Consider the following 26414-nt stretch of genomic DNA (forward strand, 5'->3'; position numbering starts at 1 on the left):
TTTCCCATGAAACAAAACAACAAAATTTAAAATCAAATGAGAATATAGTGGAATAGCTCAGTTGTTCAGGAATTCTGACATTGCTTGCACTTCAACTGAAGACTTCAAAATAAAGTAGTCTAGGCTTTTCCAAGATGATCCTTTCTACAACGGCCCCTTGGTGGTAGGGAATGTGGGAAGCAAATCACATGTTGTCTTTATTCAGAGCAACAAAACAAAAAGTTAAAGCTAGAGTTCTCTTCGAGGCAAGACCAGTCAGTCTCACCTCTGTGCCTGGCAAAATCTTGGAGCAGATTTTCCTGGATGGCATGCTAAGGCACATGAAAATCAACAAGGTGCTTGGTGACAGCCAGCATGGCTTCACTAAGGGGAAATCCTGCCTGACCAATTTGGTGGCCTTCTATGATGGGGCTACACAACTGATGGACAGGGGTAGAGCAGTTGATGTCATCTACCTGGACTTCTGCAAAGTGTTCGACACTGTCCCACACGACATCCTTGTCTCTAAATTGGAGAGACATCAATTTCATAGAAGAACCACTCGGTGGATAAAGAACTGGCTGGATGGCCACACACAAAGAGTTGTGGTCAGTGGCTCAATGTCCAGCTGGAGACCAGTAACGAGTGGCATCCCTCAGAGATCGGTGTTGGGACCGGTCTTGTTCAACATCTTCATCGCTGACATGGACAGTGGGATTGAGTGCGCCCTCAGCAAGTTTGCCGATGACACCAAGCTGTGTGGTTCGGTTGATACCCTGGAGGGAAGGAATGTCATCCAGAGGGACCTTGACACGCTTGTGAGGTGGGCTGATGCCAACCTTATGAAGTTTAACCATGCCAAGTGCAAGGTCCTACACCTGGGTAGGAGCGATCCCAGGCACAGCTACAGGTTGGGCAGAGACGAGATTCAGAGCAGCCCTGTGGAGAAGGACTTGGGGGTATTGGTCGATGAGAAAATGAACATGAGCCGGCTTCAGTGTGTGCTTGCAGCCCAGAAAGCCAACCGTATCCTGGGCTGCATCAAAAGGAGCGTGACCAGCAGGTCGAAGGAGGTGATCCTGCCCCTCTACTCTGCTCTTGTGAGACCTCACCTGGAGTATTGTGTGCAGTTCTGGTGTCCCCAACATAAAAAGGACATGGAACTGTTGGAACAAGTCCAGAGAAGGGCCATGAGGATGATCAGGGGACTGGAGCACCTCCCATATGAAGACAGGCTGAGAAAGTTGGGGCTGTTCAGCTTGGAGAAGAGAAGGCTGCGTGGAGACCTCATAGCAGCCTTCCAGTATCTGAAGGGGGCCTACAAGAATGCCTGGGAGGGACTCTTCATTAGGGACTGTAGTGACAGGACAAGGAGCAATGGGTTCATAGTTAAACAGGGGAAGTTTAGATTGGATATAAGGAGGAAGTTCTTTCCTGTGAGGGTGGTGAGGCACTGGAATGGGTTGCCCAAGGAAGTTGTGAATCCTCCATCCCTGGCAGTGTTCAAGGCCAGGCTGGACAAAGTCTTGGGTGACATGGTTTAGTGTGAGGTGTCCCTGCCCGTGGCAGGGGGGTTGGAACTAGATGACCTTAAGGTCCTTTCCAACACAAACTATTCTATGATTCTATTATTCTATCACAAGTCAGTCAAAGGCTTTTGATAAGTTCTAGTATCAGAGCACTGCATTCTCTTTGAACAGAGGTATTTTTGTATAAAAACAAATTATATAGTTGGAATACAAGACAAAATTCAGCCCTGTGCAATGCAGTTTTAACCACAGTATGTAATCCCCTAAATGAGATCAAAATTATAGAAGTATCTGGTGCTTAGAAACTTCTATATCACAAATATATGTGCCATTAATCATGATGAAAATAGACTGAACACCCCTCCACCCCCTTCCACCCAGTCTTTCATGAAGTTTCTACATTCACTGATAGAAGTGACTACCAAACAGTCAACTGTCTGGTAGATCATCCTGGAAGCTATGTTGAAACATGTGGAAGAAAGGGAGGTGATTAGAAACAGCCAACTTGTCTTCACCAAGGGCAAATCATGTCTGACTAATCTAGTGGCATTCTACAAAAGAGTGGACAACGAAGAGCTACTGATGTCATGGACCTGACTTCTGTAAGCCCTTTGACACAGTCCCCCACAACATTCTTGCTGCTAAATTGAAGAAATATGGGTTTCATGAACGGCCTGTTCAGCTGGATGGCCATGTTCAAAGAATTATTCAACTGCTCAGTGCTCGAGTGGAAACAAGTAGTGAGTGACATACTGGGACCAATACCATTAAATATCTTCATCAAACATAGTGAGATTGAGTACACCCTCTGCAAGTCTGCAGATGACACCAAGCTGTGTGGTGCAGTTGACATGCTGGAGGGATGGGATGCCATCCAGAGGGACTTTGAGAGGCTTAAGACAACTATGTCCTGGGCAGCATAAAAAGCATTGTCAGCAGGTCAAGGGAGGTTATTCTCCCTGTCTGCAGTGCTCTCATGAGACCACATCTGGAGTACTGCATCCAGTTCTAGATGTCCACAGTATAAAAAAATCGGATGTGTTACTGTGGGTCCAGAGGAGGGCCATGAAGATGATCATAAGGCTGGAAAATCTCTCCCATGAGGACAGGCTGAGAGAGTTGGGGTTGTTCAGCTTGGAGAAGAGAAGGCTCTGGGGAAACCTTAACACAGCTTTTTGATACTTAAAGGGGGCTTATAAGAAAGATGGAGATTTTCTGCAGTGACAGGACAGGTGGCAATGGTTTTAAACTGAAAGAGGGTAGATTTAGATTGGAAATACAGAAGACTTTTTTTATGATGAGGGTGGTAAGACACTGGGACAGGTTGCCCAGAGAAGTTACGGAAGTATTCAAGGCCACGTTGGACAGGGCTTTGAACAACTCGATCTAGTGAAAGGTGTCCCTGCCAATGGCAAGGGGGTCGGACTAGATGATCTTTAAAAGTCCCTTTCAACCCAAACCATTCTGTAATTCTGTTTTTCTGATTATAGACATCCAAAAAGGTACCCAAGCACTGAGAGTGTAGATGCAGTAGGGCTCTCGTTACATGGATATTCTGTGCCATCATGGGTACAGGTTTAGCTTTTGGGCACAGACTTGCTTTAAACCATCAGTTACTGTCCAGTTAAATCTTTCCTCATGTATTTGATGTCATCCAAAGAGAATCTTTGATTTTCCCAGTTTTACAGCAAGCCACAGGGCTGATTTAATCAGGTTTTGGAAAATCAAACTCAGAGCATGTGATGAGCATGTACACAAAGATGAGGGTTACTGCACAGATGACAGGAATAATGCACATCAATATCTGGGTGAGAGGGGTGGTGCATAAGAAGGAAGAACATGGCAGCTTATTATTTAAACATGAAAACTGCATTTTCAGGAAGTATTTTCAAAGTAGTAGCTAATCAGAGCTGAAGACATTTGATTCTATTTGCTTTCTCTAGGATGTGATAAATACATATGCATTTTGTTTACAGATATATAGAGTATACAGACCCTCCAAAACAATACCTGAGTTGGCCTGATGGGTATCTGATGAAGACAACAGCCTATAAGCCTTTATCTGTGAAGTCCTGATGGCAAGAAAGTGAAAAATGTCAATATTCTAGGAGAAACTGTGGTAATCTGGAAGATTTTACCAGCAGCTGCCTCCTTCTTGTATCTGAAAAGCTTATGCATTTACTAGTATAATTTTTCCCAGTAATTTTCCCCTTTGTTACAGCACTGTACCACAGTTCATCACTGACCCCAAAATATGCTCGAATGGCTTGATTGTAAAAATATTTCGTGTTTAGGTGGAGAATTTGGTAGAGGATTCACCATCTTAGTTGTGTTTTATAAACAGAGGTTACTGAGAACTCCAATTTGCAGGCAGGCATGAATATGAAGATCTTCCCACAGGTATGGTTTGGCAAGGGCATCCTCACACCAGTGGGAGTGCAGAGCTCTGCTGTCTAGGCAGCAGGATGACCAGTTGGCATGGATCCTTCTTTGCCCCTCTCACCAATCATTTTCAATTCTTGCTCTAAGATCCTGAATTTATGCCAAAACAAATGGGGAGAAAAAAACTATCCATGTTCTAGGACATGGGGATAAGAGAGAAAAAATTCTCTTTTCATTGGCAGCCACAAGACACTGCTCACAGGTTTGGTATGTCAGAGGTGGTCCCAGCGGAGACCGTCCTGCACACAGGCTGCAGGTGAGGCAGCTGCTCAGCCAGGGCTGTCACCACCACAAACATGTTTCACCTTTGCAATCTATTTGGTACTTATTTCTCCTCATTACACTAACAAAGACAATATTATTAAACGAACAAAATCATATTATTAATATGTTTTCCACAGCCTGTAAATCGTTGTGACCAGAAGTCTGTGGCAAGGATCCTGTTTGGTCAGTCCTGCCTTTGCAGTTCCTTTAATTGCATTATCACGAGAGGAAAGTAGCAAAGTACATCACACTTCCTATTATCTTGACTTCTTACATAGTAGAGGAAAACAAGCTCAGGATCAAAATAACCCAAGAACACCATAACAAGACAAAAAAAATAAAACCCATACAAAACCCAAACTGAAAAATTAACATTCCACATGTTTAAAGAATGTAAACAAAAATGTCATCACACAGACATGCAGAAAACTGGTGTTACTCAAACTGAGTGCTGCCAATTCTCCATCTAATGAGTTGCTGAATCCCAAGACAATCAGAAACGGCTCGTGAGAGCTTAGCGAAGAACAGCATTTGTTTTTCTTCCTGATTTCTCCTTATTAAAAGCTTCAGGGAAATCACTGAGCTAGAAAGACTACCTCAATTACTCTTAATTGCTGTCAGTTCTGATTACCCCAGACCACAGTGATCCAGCAACATGCAGCACAGGGGATAAAGCAAGCGCTCCATCTCCCCACAGCGCACTCCACTGGAAACGCCATTGAGGGAATGGGTATGAGCTCACAACTCACAGAGGCTGGTGGTGATCCTCATGACTGCATTTCGTGTTAAAAGCAAGGCTTGGCCTTCATGGTTTGCTTGGCTTTCCATTTTTTTGAGTATGCATTTTGGGCAGCACTCCAAGTAATCTCACAAGTGAAACCCCATCTCCAGCACGCAGTGCTTGCAGCCCACCCTTGCAGAGCAAGAGGGGGGTTATTGCTTGGATGGGAGCATGAATGCGGCTGCAGCAGGTTATCTGCTGAGCAGGGATGTGTGCATGGCCTGGTGGGATGGTTACCTAAAAGCAGCAACAACCATTTCTCTAAAATCAAGATGAAGACAGAGGACTGCCTCAAGGTAGCTGAGTGAATATTGATGCTTTTTTTTGAGCAAAATAGAGGAAGTAAGATAAGCTTGATTCTTGCTATTTCCCCCTTGGTACAGATCTGCAAGTCAGTTAGAGCATAACGAGAAGTAACCAACATGGTTTCTTGACACACAGCATAACATAAAGATAGTTAAGAGAACAGAGCTGCTAGGTGGCAAACTCTGAGCTATCCAGCTGGTTTCTTATAACCATTTCCCCAGTAAAACCTAAAAACAAAATGAGAAACGTAGAGTTGGATAACATGTATTACCAAATATAGATATGGATGTTGTTTTGAAACAGAAAATACCATAAACCCAAGTTTAACTATTAGCCCTTTTACTACCCACTCATCTAGGACCCCATTCAATGTCTCTTTTATTCACTAAAAATTAATAATACACTGAGAACGCAGGAATGCCCATCTCAAATCAACTTGCAGTAAATATCAGCTGATTAGGTAAGTAAAGGGAAAGAGACTATCTTAATACTTTTTATGACTTAGTTTCTGCGGGAGGCAACCCAAGCTCCCCTGACAGGTGTTAATGGACTCCATGGTGTGTGCAACCACAAAGGAAACTGGTACTGCTCACTGAGAGCCTGGCTCTGTTTCACTAAATACAATGAAAATAAATTATGGGTCTTACTGTGATTTAAAGCAATGTACTTATTTAGACCTTTCAGATGCCTGCAGAAATTTAAAGTCATTTAACTCTCTGCCTTCCAACAGTGGGATGACATAAAACTAGCCAAAACAATTAATGATTCAACACTGGCAGGAGCAATGGTGCTTTAATCAGTGGAGCTGTAGCTATGTACAACAGAATTGTCTGTGAGCTAAGAATGTAATTCATCAGAGATAGTCAGAAAATTCTCCACTCTCCTCAGATTTCTAAAAGACATTTAAAACTATTATGACAAAATCATGTTATAGACAGCCTGCATGAATTTCAAACAGAGACTGAAGCAAGAAATCCCAGGAAAAAAAGGCTCCACCCCTTCTCTGCCTACTGTACTACAGCTGAAATGTGGAACCATTACTGTATTTTAAACCTTGGGAAATCAGCAAGGAAAAACACAAATCCTCGTAGCAAACCGTAGCCTAAAGAGAATGGTGGTCTGCTGTGTGTATCTCATCTGCATCAGGCAGGGCTGCTGTAAAATTACAGATCATCCTCCTACATCTGTCTTTCTCCAAAACCTTCCCCATGCCCCTACTCAAATATTTCAAAGAAGCCACTTGGACTTGAATGCAGTTTACTGGAAATCTGCTGGCAACACCCTTATGAGTTGGTTGAAAAACAAGCAATATAATCTGCAAAGCTTTAAACCAGCACAGTTTTAAATGGGGACATTTGCTGACTGCTAATGCTTTTTCTCTCCCTTAGTAGTGGTCAGCTCTGGCATTGAAATGCTTTAAAACTCATGCAGGCCATGCTAGAAAAAGATCAAAAGCAGATCCGGTGGCAGGGCCAGCTCACATCAGTCTCGCAAGAAAGAGGAGAAAACAAACAAAATGAGAAGCCGAGTTTTTCTTGCCGTGCATCACCCTGTGCTACCCACCAGCACATGCGGGCTTCTGGGCACAATGCAGCATCTCTGCCATGGGGCCCAGATCCACAGAGTGAGGGGGACGCTGCTGTCCACCTGTACCCCCTCCCTCTCCCCAGAACAATGCATCAGTCTTTATTCTGGTGCAAGCCAGCCTTTTTCTCCCAACGCTCCTGATTACTGGGCTGCCACTGCTGGGGAAGAGAAACAAGCCTGGGTGCTGGTTTAACTTGACTATGGAACAGCAATAGGTTTAATAGGCTTCAGAGTGACAGCAGCCCTTCTCACAGGCATGTAACTGATACACTCATATAGCCCGGCTATCTCCAAGGATGGGAGGTGAAACACTATGGGTCTGTACCAAGTGCAAGCAGTGACTGGTCATGAAACAGGTCTCCCTCCCTACTTCATGTGACATTTTATCCATTGACGTTTGCAAGACTACAGAGACTGTGCTGTGCTAAAATGTGCAAAAGGATGCAGTTAATGCTCTTTTTTCTTTGAGAACATGAAGCCTTTTAAACGCTTTGGAGGTCAACATGGAAGAAGAATCCCCACCCAGAATCTTCACTGCCCTACTCAATTTCTGTGGGATTCTCCTAAAGGGCTGTGTTGGGACCTATATAAAAAACAGTGAGTTAAGTTTATAGCTCTGTATATCCCTTCTGGATAGGCACACAACAGCAGCTGACCTTCACCACCCTCTCTCCTTCTCTCCACTCTGCACACTCTCAAGCACATAAGGGAAGGCAGCAAGTGCCCACTGATTTTGGGGCAGGCCCAGCACGGCTTAAACCTGCAAATCACTAAACCCTCCACTGGGATTTCGGAGCTGGCTGTGACGACATGATCAGCAACAGCAGCAGCCCGTGCCCTGCTGACACAGCTGGCCCAGGCTTGGGCTGGTTCGTGGGTGATATTGGGTTACAGGGCAGAAATCATAACAAAAGCAGGAAACAGATCAGCACTCCCTGGGTTTAACACCCTCTCAGGGGACTCTGCCGGTTTCCAGACTGCAGATGGTTTTAACCCTGTCCTGAAAGGCGCCCGTGTGGCATGCTCTGCTCTGATGGAGTCCAGCCTGGCGCATAAAACAAAGGTAATTCAAGGCAGCGCAGGAACAGCCCTGACAGGCACCAGTTGGAGCAGTCCGAAGGGTTTTACATCACTTTCTATGAATGGGCTTGGAAATATAAACCCTGCTGAACTGCGTCCAAATAATAGTAACCAAACTGTCACAACGGGGTCCCTCGGCTGAGATTTGGGACGACCCTCTCTCCATGTTGCTCCCTGCCGGATCTGCACGGCTTTGCCATGCTGACACCAGTGCCTGAGCCTCCCTGCAGCCACAGAGCACCTTTTTCACCTTGCAGCCTGGCTCCATGTGTTTTGCTGCTCCCAGCACGGGGCAGGAAGAAAACCCCAGCTGACCTCATGCAGCTTTATCAACTCCAGCTCCAAAAAAACAGTTGTGCCCTCAACTGCCCAGTTTTGGTAGCTGAGTTAATGCAATGTATCCATTGGAGAGGGGATGCCTTTCATAAACCAGATCATCTCTGCAGAACTGTATCTCATTAAAAACAGCTCAAAGTAAGTTGCATGACTGATTCCCCCAAGGACTGATTTGCTTTTAGGTGTTGTTTTTTCACTCTGTGGCATAATGCTTTAGGAACAGATCCCACTTGTGACCTGAAGTGCTGCTCAGCAGGGGGGAGAAAGGGAGCAAGCTGCACCATCTCCAAACTGAAAGTGTTTGGGGAAAAGAGGACATTCCCCACAAGACTGTAATGAATACAGCACTGTCCTTGGTCCCCACTGGAACTCTGATGCTCTGGAAATAGCAATCCCAAAAGGTGAAATGCAGATACTTAGAGATTATGAATCCGCTTCATATCTAAATCTGATAGCAAAAGGAAAGACAAGTGGCTGCCAAGAAGTTCTTGCTGGGAATTTGCCAGAGTGAAGGCTGCAGGACTAGAGCAGGATCATGGCTTCCTTCCAGCAGAGCTTTCCAAAGGGCTCATCTGCAAAGGTGGTGATAGTCGTATAACACATCACCCTGCAAAGCTCCTGTAACTGGTGGAATAAGGTTTATTAATTCAGCTCCCTCTATACTAAAAGCATATGAAAAGTAAGTCATAGGAATACAGTATTATAAAAACCCAAGCAAACCTCAAAACACACCCGCTCTGGAAACGCCTCCTATTCACAGCTTCACTGAGTATTTTCTTTTAACTTACCACAAGTCTTCCCAGAAGAACAACTGAAAAGACATTAGACATTGTTTATTTTTCTTTCTAGAGTACTGTTTCAGAAACCTCCCAGAGGGGAGAAAAATAAGGTAAAATTATTGTAGTGCCACATCAGCACAATCAACAAGCTCAAAATGAAGAGGACTACAGTGGCGTAAGTATTCCCTTGACGTAAGATGATTTTCAATTTCACAGTCAGCTCTTCTGCTTCCTTTTACAAAGACACTTCCATGTGATCTCTTCTAGGCCACCTTGAACACCCATTGGTAGTTCTTGGTAGTTCTTTTGGTTATTTTGTGGGGTTTTATTTTGTAATCTCATTTCATGCATGTGAAAATTCATTCTCTGCAGTAAATGCAAAGCTTTCACAAGGGGTCTTCTTTCCACTGGAGACGTGATTAGAAGCCAATTGCTATTCAAACCTAGTGTAATAAAAAGGGCTGCTTGTGGAGAACACAGCTCTATTTCTCTTCATTAAAGCTCAAAGCTACTCACAGTAACCTCTCGCATAGATGACTGCGAATAAAAACAGCTACACCATTTCATAAAGCAGCTTGCCAAGAATATGAGTTTCTCAGGAGGCAGGATGCAGAGCTGCTGTAGAGGAGCAGATGTGGCTATTGCTGCAAAGGTGGGCCCCAGCTAGCACCCTCCCATCTTATGTGTCAGCACACACAGAAGTAACACACTGAGCAAAGGGGTTAAAAAATACCCATGCCCTCTCTTCATCTGTTCTTGGCCCAGAGTCAAGGTTTGCTACAGCAAGAGGTGAGCTGTGAAGTTTAAGGGGTTTATGGGGTGCTGATTGCCCTCTGACAATGGCAGGCATTTCCTTCAGCTACCAAACTTCTCTGACACATCTTGGTGGGCTCAGTACTGAATCTAAGGGCTAAGACATCATTTTTACCTTCTGCTAGACTACTCCAGACCTCATCCCTATGGGCAGGAGAAATGGGGGAAATCAGGGACAGAATTCCAGCTGAACACAAAAAGGATAGGAGCCACCTCTACTTTGCTCCTGCTACTTCTTGAAAAGAAAAGGAGAATATGGTGTTCCCTTATGGCACCACAGACCAGCTTCTCCACAAAGCATGTTGTTTTCTGCACCTCGATGAAGTAAAACTTGAACTGTGAACACCACACAAAGCAGAGGGACCTTCCACAGACATTGCTTCACATGCTGTTTTGGACCCTGCAGAAAGGGTGTATGTGATCTGGGACAAGCAGGGATGGAGCAAATAGGGGCTGAATTATGGGTCTCTGAAAATTCATCTTTACTTTGGTTCTGTTTGATGATCCAAGAGAGAGACAATGAAGACATGTCTACTCCTCTTCCTCCTGAAGCACTTCAGCTGGTTCAGACCCTCACACACATCAAACTTGTTGACAAACCTTTACACTTCAATTTTTTCACCTAATTTTAGCTAAATGTGACTAACGATTTAAAAAGGCATCAGTCTGAAAGTTTGGTATTTTGGAATGCTTTTTCAACTCCTCTGTGATAAGCAGAAGAAGCAGATGTTGGTTTGTTTGCTTACCCTTAAAACTAAGCCAGATTGTGTATTCTCCAGCCCTTGCCTCTGCTGCTTTTTGCAAGGCACTTTGAATAAAGAAATTTTGCATAACACTGCAATATGCATACAGCCATTTTCATAAATTTGTAAAAGAGGTTAAACATGTACTATCATTAAGTAAGCAGACACCTGCTTAAGGAGCCAAGTAAGTTATGGAGCAATGTTGGCCTGTTTGTGGCAGCAAGAGGAACTGTGACTGGTGACTTGAAACAGGGGGAGGACAAGAACCACCCTGTATTTGGCTTTCCAGACCCAGCGAACAATACACCCAGGAGCACATCTGGGGCAAAAAATTCTAGATGGGACGTACCTGCAATCTGGCCCATGGGTCTGGGTTTTGTATATTTGAAGTCATGCTGTTAGGGAGTCCAACACACCGACCCAAATCCAGTTTGGATGTATCCATATGAAATGGAGCACATCGTTTTAAGTGTAAACACCTGTGTACACAAGCAGTGACATGCAGTAACTCTTGGGGACAAATGAATTTAGCTGTGCACAGATGCTGTGTTGAAACCTTGAGGGTGGGTGATCGGATTATTCTGGCTTCAGAGTGTTCAAAATGTTAATTAACAACAAGACCTCTCCCACTCCAAACATAAGTCCTACAGGTCAGATTTAAAATTAAATCATCAGTTATGTGGAGCAATATATGATGTATTTCCATCTGAAGCAATTAATTTCTAGGGAGAAGGGAGGAAGTAAGAAAAATATCCCTTGGCTCTATGCATTACTATTTTTTGTAAGCAGATCATCCTCCATTATATGATAAAGCAGAAATGTATGTAAGGAATCTTATGTCATTATATACACAGATGGTCTGAAATCATACCTTAACCTGTTAGCAAAATATATAAGGCAAGTATTTTTTCTGCCATTGAGCACTACAAAATGTAGCACTACAAAATGTAGGAGCTTAACAAGCCTGGCAAGTAAAAGTGTCCACGTCCATTCCTACGCTAATTCAAAATATAGATCTCGGTAGAATTTTCCATGTTCCTGGCAGAAGAACTTGGTAACAAGCACACAGATGCATGTTACCTAAAGCAAATCAATAAGCATTTTCCAAACTTTTAGAATTTCAACTTTCGAAGGATATTCATCGAAACCCTGTTAAGCAGACTCTAATGCCCAGATATCCTCAAAAGAAAAATGATCTGCCCTCTATCTTTGTAGCATTACAAAATAGATGTCAGAAAAGATGCCATGAAGTCCTGTTATGCTGGGCCTGAATGCCTGCACAAGACTTAACACAAAATCTCTTTACAAGCCTTAGCTGGGTTGAAGAGAAGTGGATCCCTGTGTCTTGAACTCCTTGCATCTCCTACAAAACCTCCAGCTGCCTCCATCAAGAGTTACAAGCTGAACCACAAAACCCCCACATTCACATTTTATTTATTTAAGGCATCGATATCTCTCTCTGTCTGGCTGTAAGGATTTTCCAGATGCATTTCTGACCGAGCTGAAAGAATATCTGCAGGACTCTGCAAACACCCATTGCGCAACACTTGTCTGTACTGGCTCTGGGCACCAAGCAAGACTCCTTCCCACTCATGCCTCCCTCCGAGCCCCTCTTTCCAGAATCTCAGCCCACTCACTTAACTCAGGCTAAAACAGGACAAACTGAAATTTCTTGGCTGCCTTACCTAGGTTTACCCATATGCAGAAGGTTAATAGAGACTGGATAAAATTTTATTTCATCTTTCCTTTGGCTAATCTTGTACTGCAGCACACTGGAGTTTTGGATTGGTTTTGGCTTAGCACAGCAAGCTCCTTGTTAGTGTCTGCAACAGGCAAAACCAGCCTAAAATACCTAGAGAGTCCTTATTTGCACTATCCCCATTACTGTTCTCTCTCACAGGCTTCTATAGGCATCCACATGCTTTCCCCAGCATTTACACAGGACATAATATGTTATATTTTGCCGAGTTGGACAGAGCCTTGGGTGACATGGTCTAGGGTGAGGTGTCCCTGACCATGGCTGGGGGCTGGAACTAGATGATCTTAAGGTCCTTTCCAACCCTAACCATTCTATGATTCTATAATCTCTATGTAGTAACTCAAAATGACCAGAAACGTGATGCTCTTGCTCAGGATGGAAGTCCCTTCATGCAGCAAAGGTAGATGTCAAGGTTCCCTAAAGCAGGTGAAATGACTCCCACTCTAAACCCTATTTTCAGATTTCATATGGAAGTCAATCTTCAGACAAAAAAAATTCTCTCTGAAAATCATCTAGAAATTTGTCAAGTACGACTTAAATGATATACCACATTTGTGGTGTCACCTGTCTCAGGACAATGGCTGGGCTCAGAGCTGCTGAGTGTGATGGTGAGGGACAGCAGAGACCACAGGGACTGGGTTCAGGTCTAGGTCCAGATCTGGGTCTGGGCCAAGCTGGTGAGGTTTCACACCTTCCTTGTAGCGGCTTCCCTGGGAGTGTAGGAAACTGGGCACTAGCCACACAGAGTCAGGGAAGCTTGACGTAATATTAAATGACATCTTATGTCAAAACATCATGGCACTTTTGTTCTAAACCTTCTGAGAGTTCAGCAGACAAAACATCGTATTAGCAATTTAATCCAATCTTCCCCCTTCCCTGGGATGCTGCTGAAGTGAACAGTAGGAGACAGGATTGCTCCTTTAACTGGAGCAAGCAGCAACGACTATAAGGCAGCAAAGACAGAGAGGGCTCCTAATCTGATAGCTAGGGGCTTGTTCTATGAGGTAGTGCCTGTGTCTATCAACATGTTTGTCAAGCTAACTTCTATCAACTCTTTGTCTTGGTAGCTGCTAATTATAACATACAGCTCTTTGTTGTTAGCATACTTGTTCATAAATTGCTGACAAATTAATGGCAGCAGCACTGCTTTATGCAGACTGCACTTTCAGGGGCCTGGCTCAATGGGATACTGAGCTGTGTTTGCAAAGGGCTCTGTGCCTGCAAAATCAGGTGCAGGGATGTCACCTCTGCCACATCACTTAACATGGGTGTTAGAGCTCCAGGACATTTTCAGGAAATTCCCAAGAAACAGAAGGAATCTAGGACACCAGTATTAAGCAGCACACAACAGGTATGTGCTTTATATTGTGTGGGATGTATCTAACAATCTATCCTCAAGGGAAAACAGCAGTCTCTTTTTTATAAGACACCAGTGCATCTGTGCCACTGGTAGTCAAGTATACAGCTCAACACCCTTCTGATGGGGAATAACACTGAAGTTGGTACAGAAGAGACAAAGACCAATTAGACACATTTGAGCACTTGCAACCTTACAGTTAACAGCACACAGTAAAGAGCAGAGTATAGTAACAGCTGGCTACAGATGCAGACTTGTATTTGGAATACAGCTTAAGAGGAGCTCAGCAGTAACGCTGGTGTGTGCTACAATTCCACAGCAGCACTGCGAGAGTCCACTAACAGGTACTTCCAACTATTTTCCCTTGAAGTTTTCATTTCTCCAAGTTTTTGTGTATTACTGCTTTGCATGGAAACATAATGGTGCTGAAAATACAATGCTTAGTTTCCTTCCAAGACTTTTATTTCACAGGTAATTTTGTCATGAAGTTGAACAGCCCGTAATGCAGCCTAGGTGTTTTGGCAGCAAGCTGATATCACCAAACATCATTATGTGTCCAGCTAGTTTACAGGGAAATATATATAAAATCCCAGGTGTTGCTTTCAGTGTAGCCAGTGTTTTTCATTCCATTCAGAAATACAAAGTGCTGTTCAGCCCACACACCTATTTTATGGCTCTAATGAATAAAGAGAGAGCAAGATTTACACATAATGGTGACCACACCGCCTTGTAACGCGCCTCTAAAACCAGCGATTGATCAAACAGGTATTGCTCCAAGCATGCAAATGCAATATATGAAGAAACATGTCAGGAATTTTAATTGTACTAGATAGGAAAAACCCGTAACTAAGAGAAAATAGATTGCCTACATAAGAGCACACAGCTGGAATGACTTTAGTCCCCACGGCATTGCTGAGAGGCCTCTTTATGGGTTTGGATTAGAAGAATTGCCTTTAGCCAGGCACAGCAGGACAGGTTGGAGAGGGGCAGCTCCAAACGCATAGACCTGAACAGCTCCTACAGCTCCTCAGTAAGTTAGCACAGGGCACACAGATCGGATAACTTTTTGGATCTCGCTATTACTGCCTGACACGGATGGATTCATCAGCAACTATTTTACATCTTTAGAAGGACTGGTGGTTTTAAATTTGTGGTTTGGATATATCAGCAATAATCCATTTATCACCCATGCCTTTTATATGGCAAGAGATAGAGGCTACTGACAGAGGAGGGACATGCTGGCAGCACACAGGCAGCTTGACAGCTTGTGAGAACCTTGATGTTCCTCTGCAGTGGCAATACTACACACACGTCAGCCTTTAATTTATTTATCTATCAAGACTCCAACTCCCCCAGTATTCTGGAAAGAAAAGAAAGACAAAGAAACCCTTCACAGGCAGTCCCTCCGCATGCAGCCCCTGATGCATGGGACTGAAGCCCCAACACAAACCCAGGACACCCAAAAGTGCTGAGCTCTCCCCACAACTCACACCAGGAGAGGGCAAGCTCAGCCCCTGCCACCTTACTGGCCATGGAAGTTGAAAGGGTGGCTCCAAATGAAACTTCTCAGCCTAAAATGAACAGCCACATGGGCACCACCATTCAGTGGGGATTTAATTGTCCCAGGATGCAGACAGGCAAAATCCTCATCAGATAAATATGGCCAGATCAGTGAACTGGAAGCAACGTGCCCAACTTTCCTCTGGCTTTGTGAGTATTGGTGACCCTGTGACTTTTTATTAAGCCACATGATTACACGCTGCATGCATACATGTGAAAGAATGCCCAGGGGGGATGTGGCTTGTGGCACCTGAAATCCCTCACTGGTCATTTACAAACCATAAAAAAAGATGACAAATTCCTAAAGCTTAGAATTACTTTTTTTTTTCTTTTTGTTAGGGGCTTAAGGTTTGTATGGATCTAGCACACTACCAGGGCTTTTTTTTGTGTATGTTATTATAGATATGAACAATAGCCTGGATTTATCCATACATAAGGACTGAAATTATTCCGTCTGTGCGGTGTTAATGAATGAATGCGATTCCTGAACTATCACAAAATTCTAAGCCGTGAGTTTTGTTCACCATAATCATGGTTGAACTGCTATTTATAGGCAGAAAAGAAAATGTATTTTTTTAAACCCTTTCCTGAAAAACTATTCCATTTCAGTTATCATTTATTGCTGTAAACCATTCATAAGGCTTTTATCAATTGTTTCATTCCTAAACCTCCCCTGCATCCTATCAAACGTGGAGAAATAATATATAGCTTCTGACTGTATAAAATAGTATAAACAATATATAGTGAGAAAGCAGTTATTAAATGGATTTAGTTCCGGCTGCTCCTGAGCCACTTGTGAAGGAAAAAAAATCTTATTTTCCAAATATGCTGTTAAATATCTCCCCCCCCCCCCCCCCCTTTTTAGTGTAGCAGATTTCATTACTGTGTGGCAGGATGACTCATCCATTTCTGATCCAGAAATCTCTAGATTTAATTCTCACACCTGAAATAATGCTCAGGAGCTAGACTGTCATGACCACACAGAAGTGACATCCTGACCCAGACATCTCTTACATACCCTATGGAAGATGCCTAAAAATAAACCCACCTTACTTGATAGGAACCCCAAGTAATTTTTATCCCCCCTTTCCTAACAGCTGTTGACCTACAGGGTGTGGGGAAGACCAGAGGGCCAGTGCCTTGGTGCACACTGGAGATACCTGGGGACACACAGGACTGTCCCCTATCAATGGCTCAGCCCCCATGGCAGGGGAGTGGGAAGGTGAAGGCAAGGAGGACCCTGACTCATGATCTAGAGCATAAAGGTGACTGATATGAGTCTCACTGTGAAGTACAAGCTTACAGCCTCCAATTCTGGCTGTGTTTGCCAAGGGCAAAGGGTAATGATCTTACACAAGCTGTTTAGTCTTCTACTTATCTATAGTGCACTGGCCCTATCTTCTGATTCCTTGAGAGGTTTCTCTTCATTAGCAGGGTTTTCAGCTCATTTTTTCAAAGCCTGTTTTCTAAAACATTGACAAATGTGCTTTGCAACAGTTCAAAGGACATTCCCTTTGACAGTTCAACAACCATGTCCTTCGTGTTCAGCTGGTCGACATTGTATTGTAACTTGCAATGAATAATTTCACACTGAATTTTCTACATTAAATACTCTGTTCAGTAAAGTGCAGGTTTTAAGATCTAAAACATTAACATAAAAAACAGATTCAAAATGATCTCTGTATCTATTACCTGGGAATGCCACAAACTAGGAAGATAGGCCACCTCAGAGTCCATTAGTTCTTCAATTTCCTCATCTGTGCCTATGCCTAGAATCTGAATCTCAGAGTCAAAACCCTGCCATAAAGAGATCTCATCCTGCTACCATCTAGACACTAGCCTAAGCCCTCAGGCCTGAGATTTAGCACCCCAAAAGTGTGTAATATTGAAAAGCAAGTTTTGCTCTTTCCTCATTCATTCTTTCCCAAAGTGGGGTGTGCATGGCGTGGTGCAAACCAATGACACTGACTGACAAAAGAGTTAACATTGGTGGCAATCTTGTAGAGGAAAACGACTGGATAGGCATAACTTGTTATCTGGAGCAGATAACTTCAAAGCAGCCTGAGCAGTGACTGATGATGAAGTAACCATGATAAGAAACACGCTTCCTCACGTGCTTTTTCAGTGCAGTAATCTGGAGGCACTGCAGCTGAGCATCACATTTCTGGCAGTGTCCCTGCACATCTGTAGCATCCATTGAGAAGAAGTAAACAGCATCAGTCAGCTGGAAAGAGCACTTTCCTCACCCCCCCTGGATTCCCTGTGGCAAAAAAGGAGAAGCAGTGCAGGATATTGTGTATTCAGTCCTCTTTTCAAAAGCTTCTTCCCCAAAATGAACACTGTTGAAGAATGCTTCTGTCCCTCCTTCCCTCCGCAGATCTCTGCCTTCCTTGAACCAAACTACAGTCTCCAGCAAACTACAGTCTCCAGCAGCTAATAATAAACTCCTCAGCTGAACTCTAGGAAAGCAGTTTGATCAAGGCTTTGCCTGCCAAGTGCTGACCCACACATGTTCCCAGCTGCCAGCAGTGACTCACTGCAATCCATGTTTTTTACAAACCAGTTGTGCTTTAGCCATCTTCCCCTTGGAATACATTTTGCTCCAAACAAGGCCTCACACTTCCAAATGATGGAGTCAAAGGCACTTAAGTCATGGACCTCTGACCATGTCTCATGTCAACAGCACATAGAGGGAGTACTCTGGCCATAATGTATTAACACAACTGCTCTTAGACCATGGCTCCTGAAACAAAAGCCCCACTGCTGCTTTTATTGCTGCCCACTCCAGGAGGCTGTACATGAACAGCACTGGGATTTCTGCACTGCGAGCCAGTAGGCAGGATGGGACTCCTTTCAAAACGACTTTTTATCAAAGGTTCGTATAACAGAATTTGGTTCTTGCCTTGGGTTTCCCCTACATTGCGTTCTCTTACCAGTGAGGACACAAGGCAAAGAGGGAACACCAGTTGGAACAGCAGATATAACATTTCTGACTGGTCAAGCAGGAGCTTGAACTAAGGTGCATTTCTGCCCCAAGAACAACCTCTGGTGCTTCACTGGAAATACTGATGCAGCTGGCCAGTGAATGTGGAGTTCTTTAAAGACAAGCATGTCACCTTACTAAATGGAGGAGCTTAGTGCCAGGTGAAGCAGCCAGCACTGCTGAAGGCACATGGCTCCCACTCCCACCAGAGGTTGCTCAGAGGCTGCCTGGAAATGGGAATGCACTGAGTTGGGTTTTCTGAAGGAGGGGGAATAACCCATTTATTTGAGAGGCTGAGAAAGTTGGGGCTGTTCAGACTGGAGAAGAGAAGGCTGAGTGGAGACCTCATAGCAGCCTTCCAGTATCTGAAGGGGGCCTACAAGGATGCTGGGGAGGGACTCTTCATTAGGGACGGTAGTGATAGGACAAGGGGTAACAGGTTAAAACTTAAACAGGGAAGTTCAGGTTAGATATAAGGAAGAAGTTCTTTACTGTAAGGGTGGTGAGGCACTGGAATGGGTTGCCCAAGGAAACTGTGAATGCTCCATCCCTGGCGGTGTTCGAGGCCAGGTTAGACAGAGCTTTAGGTGGCATGGTTTAGTGTGAGGTGTCCCTGCCCATGGCAGGGGAGTTGGAACTAGATGATCTTAAGGTCCTTTCCAACCCTAACTATTCTATGATACTATGGTTTATGAGTGCTTGCAGGCAAACAGTACAAGTGCTGGTGGAGGGACGCAGGGAAACCAGGTCAACCTAGCTCCTCCATGTGCTGTCCCATGATGCTGGGAAAGATGAGGAAGGGGAAATGGGAAGAAGTTTGGGCTCAGAAATAGTATGGAAAAAGAAAGCTTCTTGGATCACTACACTACTGAGTTACACAACTCTCACCAGTGCCAATGCTATGGCTTCATAACCCCCACTCCCCCTTTAGTTGAGGCTCTTCTGCAGGTGTCTGCAGATGTCTGTACTGCAAGCATCTGGGACGCTTCCCTGACCACAGTGATGTTTTCATGAAGAAGGGTGTTACGGTTGTCTCCTAAGGGTAGAACTACCCTGTCTTTTTTTGTGGTGAAATCTCTTTCTCCTGCCACTGCCAGACTGTTGGCCCTCTCTTCCCTCCTGCCACATCACCAAGCACAACAGCACAAGCATTTCTGGAAATGCTCAGATAAACCTTGCATTTCTAAGGGAAGAAATAACTCACACTGGTAGACCACATTACCCAGGAGAAAGAAAGAAATGAAAGCAACATCTAAAAGTCCCATCATGTGCATCACAACAGTGCACTTACTATTGGGATAGTAAGGACAGTGGAGTGCCCACTCCTTGCTAAAACCTTTCACAGTTCACCACAAGAGCATTCTGACCAGGGAAAGCTAGGTAGCGGGCAACACAGAGGAAAGCTATTTTTATAGGTGTTAATGAATCCAGCTGGAGATGATAGAAATGAACAGTTCACATTTCTTCCTGTTTCTCAAGATTTTTTTTTCTTTTTTGATGTTCCAGGGCCTAATAAAAAAAATAAAAATATAAAAAATGAAGGAAAAAAACCCTGTGTGCAGCCTTACGGCAGGACTTTCCAAGCCACAGATGCTGGCTCTGTGGTTGGCTGATCTATCCAAAATAAAGCTCAACAGCAGGGAGTGGAGGAGTAGTTCAGGGGGTAGAAGAGGTCATGCGAATGTGCTCCCCACCTCTTGAATGCTGCATCTCCTTACATTGCCTCTCCCTGCTTGGAAGGGATTGTTGACTTATTTTTCATTTTCAGCCTGCCTTTCCTATCTGTTTGCCAAGTGGGGTTGTTCAAAGTGACTCTTGTTGCAGCCACTTTCCCAGGAGGGAAAAAATAAGGTGAACATTTATTCTGATGGCTTACAGTTGAAAAGGCAGCTAGCAGCTTGGATGATGAGACCCCTTGGCTGCTCCAAGACAGAGTTGGTGCTGTGGGAGCTCAGAGGACACCATGTCATCTCCCTGTGCTTGCAGGGATAGCAGTCAGCCTGCCTTGGGGAGAGACTGAAATGTTACCCTGAGGGAAAGAGCACAAGGAGCCTTGAAAAAGAGGATCCTCTAAGGCTGCTGAACCCTGTACAGAGATGTACTTCTTCACACACAAAAAAGAGAAAGAACATGGGAAAAGGAAAGAAAGAGACTGACCTCATTTTAATAATTTTTGACACCACAATACGTTCGTATCATATACTTTTACTTCTTTTTTGAGAGGGGTGCACAGCATTATCTCCTGTCACAGATGGCAGTACAGCCTCTGTGAGTCTACAGGAGGTCCCATGCCACTGCTACTGGGAAAATCTACAAACCCCACTGCACACTGGTCCATGGGCCGAAGGAAAGCTCATCTGGGCAAGGGACATGGAAGAGGTGTGGACCCTTTTTAGCAGCCAGCACGTTAATTTCTGTTCAGGTTTGGGCTTCAGGTTTGTAATGCTAGTGATCAAATAACGAAACCAACCACTTGCTTCGGATCAGGGCTATTGCTGAAGTGTGTGCTTGCCAAGAAAATAAACCAAGTCTAAAAATCACACCTTCCACTGGGCAGATATTAGGCTGAAGTGGGTAACAGGACTGTACCTGCATGTTTGATGCTGCCAGCAAGGGAGGTTTTCACAGCAAGTGTTTGGCTTACCCTAAACACTATGCAATAGCAAGCTGAAAGATATGCTGCCACTTACCAAACCTCTTGTAGCCGAAGGACTGTACCTCCTCCTCCTCTGCAAAATCGTCTGGAGAAAAAAGAGAGACAAGAACAGATTATTACTACTACCACTGGAAAAAGAGGGGAAGTTTTTACAGGGTCAAATTCATAAATTAATGTACTTGTAAGTTTAAATGATTTATAAGGCATGTTACTGATCTTCCCCTCCACCGCTCATGTCCCACCTCTGTCCCTGAGTAGAAAAGGCAGTTCAGAGCCTTTCTCCCAGCTGGTGTCCCCAACAAAAATCCAGACTACAAATGTTTTATCAGCTGGCACCTACCCTGATGTCTGCTTATCCACCTAAGTACACATCAGAGCAAACATGCCTCTTATCACAATGATGGCCACAACTGTCACAAGTGTGCTGCTTGGGCAGGCTTATCTGGAGCACGGCACTTGCTCCAGCGCACCACTGCCTATGCCACCCAGGCAGTTGGGCTCAGGTTATACATGCACAAACTGGGTTGCCTGCACAAAGTGCTACACACTGCTGTGCTGAGTAATGGGAGGAGTCAGAAGCAATGGCTGTCTGTCCATCCACCATCTCCCATGGGTGCTAGCTTGGCCTGAAGAGGTATGATACAATAAAAAATTGGAAACAGAACTGATAACCTCAAACAGATGAGAAAAATAAACACCCTTTAAGCCCTTTTGTTCTCATCTTCACCACCCAGCAAGCAGTAAAATGCTAATAATCTCAGGGGTTTTTTGGTTGTTTTTTTTTTTGTCAGAAGCTTAATTTCTTTCCATTTCTTTCCAGCAGCAAAGGAAAAGGCTGGCATCAGCAGAAGAAACACACCCATGACTTCTTCAAAAGGAGATGTTTGTGTTTGTGTGTTCAGCTGCCTTCTACCAACACAACAACTCTTTCTGCTGAGTAGGGAAGGCAAGAGCCCTGCCTCGTCACCAGCACCAGCCTTTGCAACAGGAGACCAACTGCAAGGGAGGGCAGCACAGGCTGCTCATCTCCTGCTTCCCTACTTCCCAGGGGGAGCAGAGCAGACCCATTTCCCCTCCTCCAAGCACCATTGCAATTTGAGGGAAGCTTCTGCAGGGCTCTTTTTAAACAGGACCTAGGACACAGCTTCCCAAACAGTGGGCAGTGGTTTGCAGCCCAGTGCTGCACTGGGAAACCGCATTGTCTTGACACATTTCTGAGCAGAAGGGTGGTGTCCTGGGTTCAGCAGTAGCAGTCATTTTTCTCCTTCTTAGTAGCTGATGCAGCGCTGTGTTTTTGACTTTCGTCCTGGGAACAGTGCTGATAACACCAATGTTTCTAGTTACTGCTCAAATGTTTTAGTCTGACCAAGGACTTTCTGAGCCTCATGCTCTTCCAGGGAGGAGGAGAAGCTGGAAGGAAGCAGAGACAGGACACCTGACCCAAACTGACCAAAGAGGTATTCCATACCACAGCACGTCATGCCCAGGAAGTAACAGAGACCAGAAGGGCTGGGACTGCGGGGTTGGACAAGGTATCGGTTGGTGCTCGGTCAGGTGGGGTGGGGCAAGTTATCGGTTGGCTGGTGGTGAGGTGTTTTATTCTCTTCCCTTGTTATTTCCTTTATCATTGTTATTACTGGTGGTAGCAGTAGTGATTTGTGTTATACCTTAGTTACTAAACTGTTCTTATCTCAACCCGTGGGAGTTGCATTTTTTTTTTTTTGATTCTCCTCTCCATCCCTCCGGGAGCAGGGGGAGGGCAAAAAAGGGGGAGGAGTGAGAGAGCAACTGCGTGATTTATGGCTGACTTTGTTTAAACCACAACAGGTGGAGACAAGTCTGCCTCCACACTGTGAAAAACACCTACCATCATGAGCTGACAGCAAGCCCCACTCTTCAAAACCCAGGCTGTTGTTTTCATCGCAGCAGAGGGGAGGCAGACACAACACCCTGGGGAGCTTCAGTGATGCTCACTATCTTCCAGCATGGGATGCTGAGGAAGCCTACTTGCAACCTCTCCATCCAAGACCTGTCCCTGACATGAGGTGTGAAGGAAATAGAAGCTCAAAGCCAATCAAGCGCTTCACCAGAAGGAACACTTAGTGAGCGTCAGTGGAAAAGGAATCTCAAAGCAGATAAACAGACATGGTGGAGTGAGAGGTCGGTGTTCAGTTAGACCTTTACTGTCCACAGACTTACTGCATCTTGAGACTGGGCTAACTAGTGTGACAGCTAACTCAGGCCAAACCAAAGTCTTGTGGGGATGAATCTGATGGTGAAGTAAAGGTATGGTATACATCCAGACCCAAATCATGTGAGTGTATGTCCAGCAAGAAATCTAACCTCCACCTCCTTCTGAGTTGCAAGGTGCCATGCACAAAAACATGAGGGAGACATTTCCTGAAGCAGCAAAGAAGTCCATGAAATGCATAATTTTACAGAATGACAGCCTTTAATGATACAGCACTTTTGATAAAATAGCTCAAAACTCACGTTCTTCCCCAGGTAAAATGTTTTGTTCACTGCCAGAGGCACTCCTGTCCGTATCTTAGGCTACACCCCCCAGTTCAGATGTGCATTTAAGAAAGGGAAGAACCTTTTCATAAGGAAGAACCAATGGACACTCTAGGCAAAACAAACACATTCTGATTTTGAAGGCAGAAAGAAACCTTTAAAAAACCAAACCCAACAAACGCTTGCAATTGTACCAAATGTTATCTGATGACAAGGTCACCCAACAAAACATGACAAATACTAATAAGCCATAAACAATCACCACCAAGCTTCTTATCCCAGCATTGAACTACTCAGGAAAGATCTTCCCCTCTTGCACAAAAGATAAAATGCTGCACAAAAAAGATACCAGCTCCAGAGCCCTCAGCTTCCTGTCCTCTTCTGCTATCAGGGCTGAAACACAATCACCTCCTTTGTTTCTAAGTAGCATAACCTGGTTTATCCAATCCGTATCTGACATACACAGCCAGGCTGTTTAAATCACGTGGCTTCATCCTATGCCACATCTACAAGACCTTCCTCTCAGGCTGCCAGACTCTTCCCTGTTGTTTAGTTTTCCATGCTTAGCCCAACAGCATTGCCCTGGCCACACATTAGAATTGTAGAATCATAGACTGGTTAAGGTTGGAAAGGACCTTAATATCATCTAGTTCTAACCCCCCTGCCACTGGCAGGGACACCTTGCACTAAATCATGTCACCCAAGTTTATGATAATGTTTTTGTTTCTTTGGACTTTTTATATTTGCAACATTTTATATATGTTTCATACACATATATACAACATACATTTATATATACACTTGCATACTTGCTATATATATATATATATATATACTTTCTAATGTCTGCAACAGCGCATGCCCTGCTTGCTAGGGATGTTTCTTCTTTTCTCTTCAGCTTTGAATACTTTATGATCTCAAAGCTTCCTGAAATCTTTGAATTGGGAAAATACACAAGAACCTACGTTTGTGTTGTAAAGGGAACAGCTTTTCTAGAGGAAACTATGAAAATGTGATCTGTGATGAATTACAGAGGTTAAGAAAATACATGCCAAGTAGGAAAGCAAATAGTAAGAAAACATCCAGCATGTTTTTATGCCTTATGCTTTTAAAGGCAGTATCAGAAATTGGAGTGGAAAAAATACACAAGTTTTGAGCACCAGTGGCTGATATTACAAAAGGAGATTCTGCATTTTTATGTCAGTGGTGCCTAAACACCTGAGTGCAGCTGCAACTGGTGTAAGAGGGTTTTGTTTGACATTGTGAAATGCATAGGTTAGAAATATTTTTCTTTAGTTTAAATCCAACCCTTCCTGGTTACGGAGAGGACTGGAATTAATGCAGTATTTCCGCTACATATATACACATTTAATATATAGGCAAGGCTTATTTTCCTGGGTGAAAAATATGAAAGGCAGATTCCTCATTGAAACAGATGATAAAGCAGATGTCCCAGACAGAATAATTAACTCTTTAGTGCTGGGAAGACCAGACACAGTTTAGTTATAAGCTGCTCTACCAATCTCCTAGCTGTGAGCTGAAAGAGAGAATACAGAAGAAGAAAGATGAAGAAACATGAAAAGCTGGTTAAAATGTGATTTCTTATTACACTGACTTCTATTGAGCTCTGGCAGAAAGAAGGTCCATAAAAAAGGTGAACTTTGGGCAGAACAGAAACATATGTGAGCAACCAATTGTATTTAACCGTGTAGGCAAAAGACCACCAGAGAGCTCCTGTTTCATCAGGTTTACAAGAGTCTCCTTGAAGGCTACAACAGATTGTCACGCAGAGCTTACAGCAAACCACTAAAAATAAGTGGTTTGCTGTAGCTGAGTAGCAGTACATCAAATATTTTAGGGACTCAGTATAAAGCAAGAGCTCTGGTCAAAAAAACACCCCAATCTTTGAGATATTTGGGTTATATTCACACTCAACCAAGTATCAATGCCAAATTCTGCTTGCCCTATAGTTATGAATTATTACTGCAACACCTCTAATAAATACAGTTGTAGAGTTAAATAAGTTACAGTAAAACGCTTCAAGGGAGTGGAAATTAAAAAAAGCAGTTCAGCTGGGGATTAACACAGCAAACAGAGGGAATTCATTTAATCTAAAACAAATTAGACTCTTATTTGATTAATTTGCTAGAGGCAAAGCAAAAATCTGTGGAGTAGAACTGTGTAATTTCTAGTTCTTGTTCTTAAATCTTAAATAAATTAATCATGGACCCCTTACGAGTCACTCTGAGGTCAAGTAAGAAAGAGCTGGCCTGGAGTCAGAAAGAATGCCAAATCTGCCCTGGGACTATATGGGGCCTATAACCACTGCATCACTCAGTCCTGTTGCGGGAATAGCACCAGATCTGAGGAGCCTTTGCTGCAAGGTGATTTTAGGGAAGTTGTTTCCATTTTATCCCCTTCCTTTTGTGGGTGTCAGTGTTGGCATACACAAGGTGTTACATAAAGCTGCTAATGTATATGTCCAGGTGTCACCTTTTAACAGTACACCCCACTCAGCCATTTAAAGAGGATTAACCGAATGAAGCAAACAAGAACTCAGAACCATTAGAGATGCTGGGTTGTATGGTGGCTGCAGACACATGCTATCCAATCATTTCTATAACTTTTATGTGCACTAAAGATGGGTTTTAAGTCTGTTTACAGACTTTGTTTGAAGTCTTGAATTAAGAAAAGACACCAATATTCTACACTATATTTAAAAATCTGGGCAAATCTATTTCAGGAGAGAATGAGGCATCTGGGCTGAAAATCATCACGCCAAGTTTCAACTCAGATCTTAGAAGTTCCTTTATAATCCTTCTGAAAATTCGATTTACAGTACATTAGAACTTACCCCTAAGTACCACACTGGGAACTCAGGACTATAAGATTAATTTGTAGTAACAGTGATATCCAGTGTGAGAGTTTCCTTTAAAATAAATCTCC

The 26414-nt window shown here is 43.8% G+C and overlaps 1 protein-coding gene across 1 annotated transcript in view; it reads right to left on the reverse strand.

The window, feature by feature from the left end:
* Positions 1–26414, reverse strand: part of COLEC12 (collectin subfamily member 12) — a 98945-nt gene that overhangs the window by 65706 nt on the left and 6825 nt on the right. The window contains exon 2 of the mRNA XM_061448703.1: positions 20989–21039. Coding sequence (XP_061304687.1) covers positions 20989–21039 — 51 coding nt within the window. The remainder of the gene's footprint in view (positions 1–20988; positions 21040–26414) is intronic.

Source organism: Pezoporus flaviventris, unplaced genomic scaffold, assembly GCF_033815535.1.
Source record: "Pezoporus flaviventris isolate CSIRO_AGI_PZ_B2104156 unplaced genomic scaffold, CSIRO_AGI_Pfla_v1 ptg000007l, whole genome shotgun sequence".
NCBI lineage: Eukaryota > Metazoa > Chordata > Aves > Psittaciformes > Psittacidae > Pezoporus > Pezoporus flaviventris.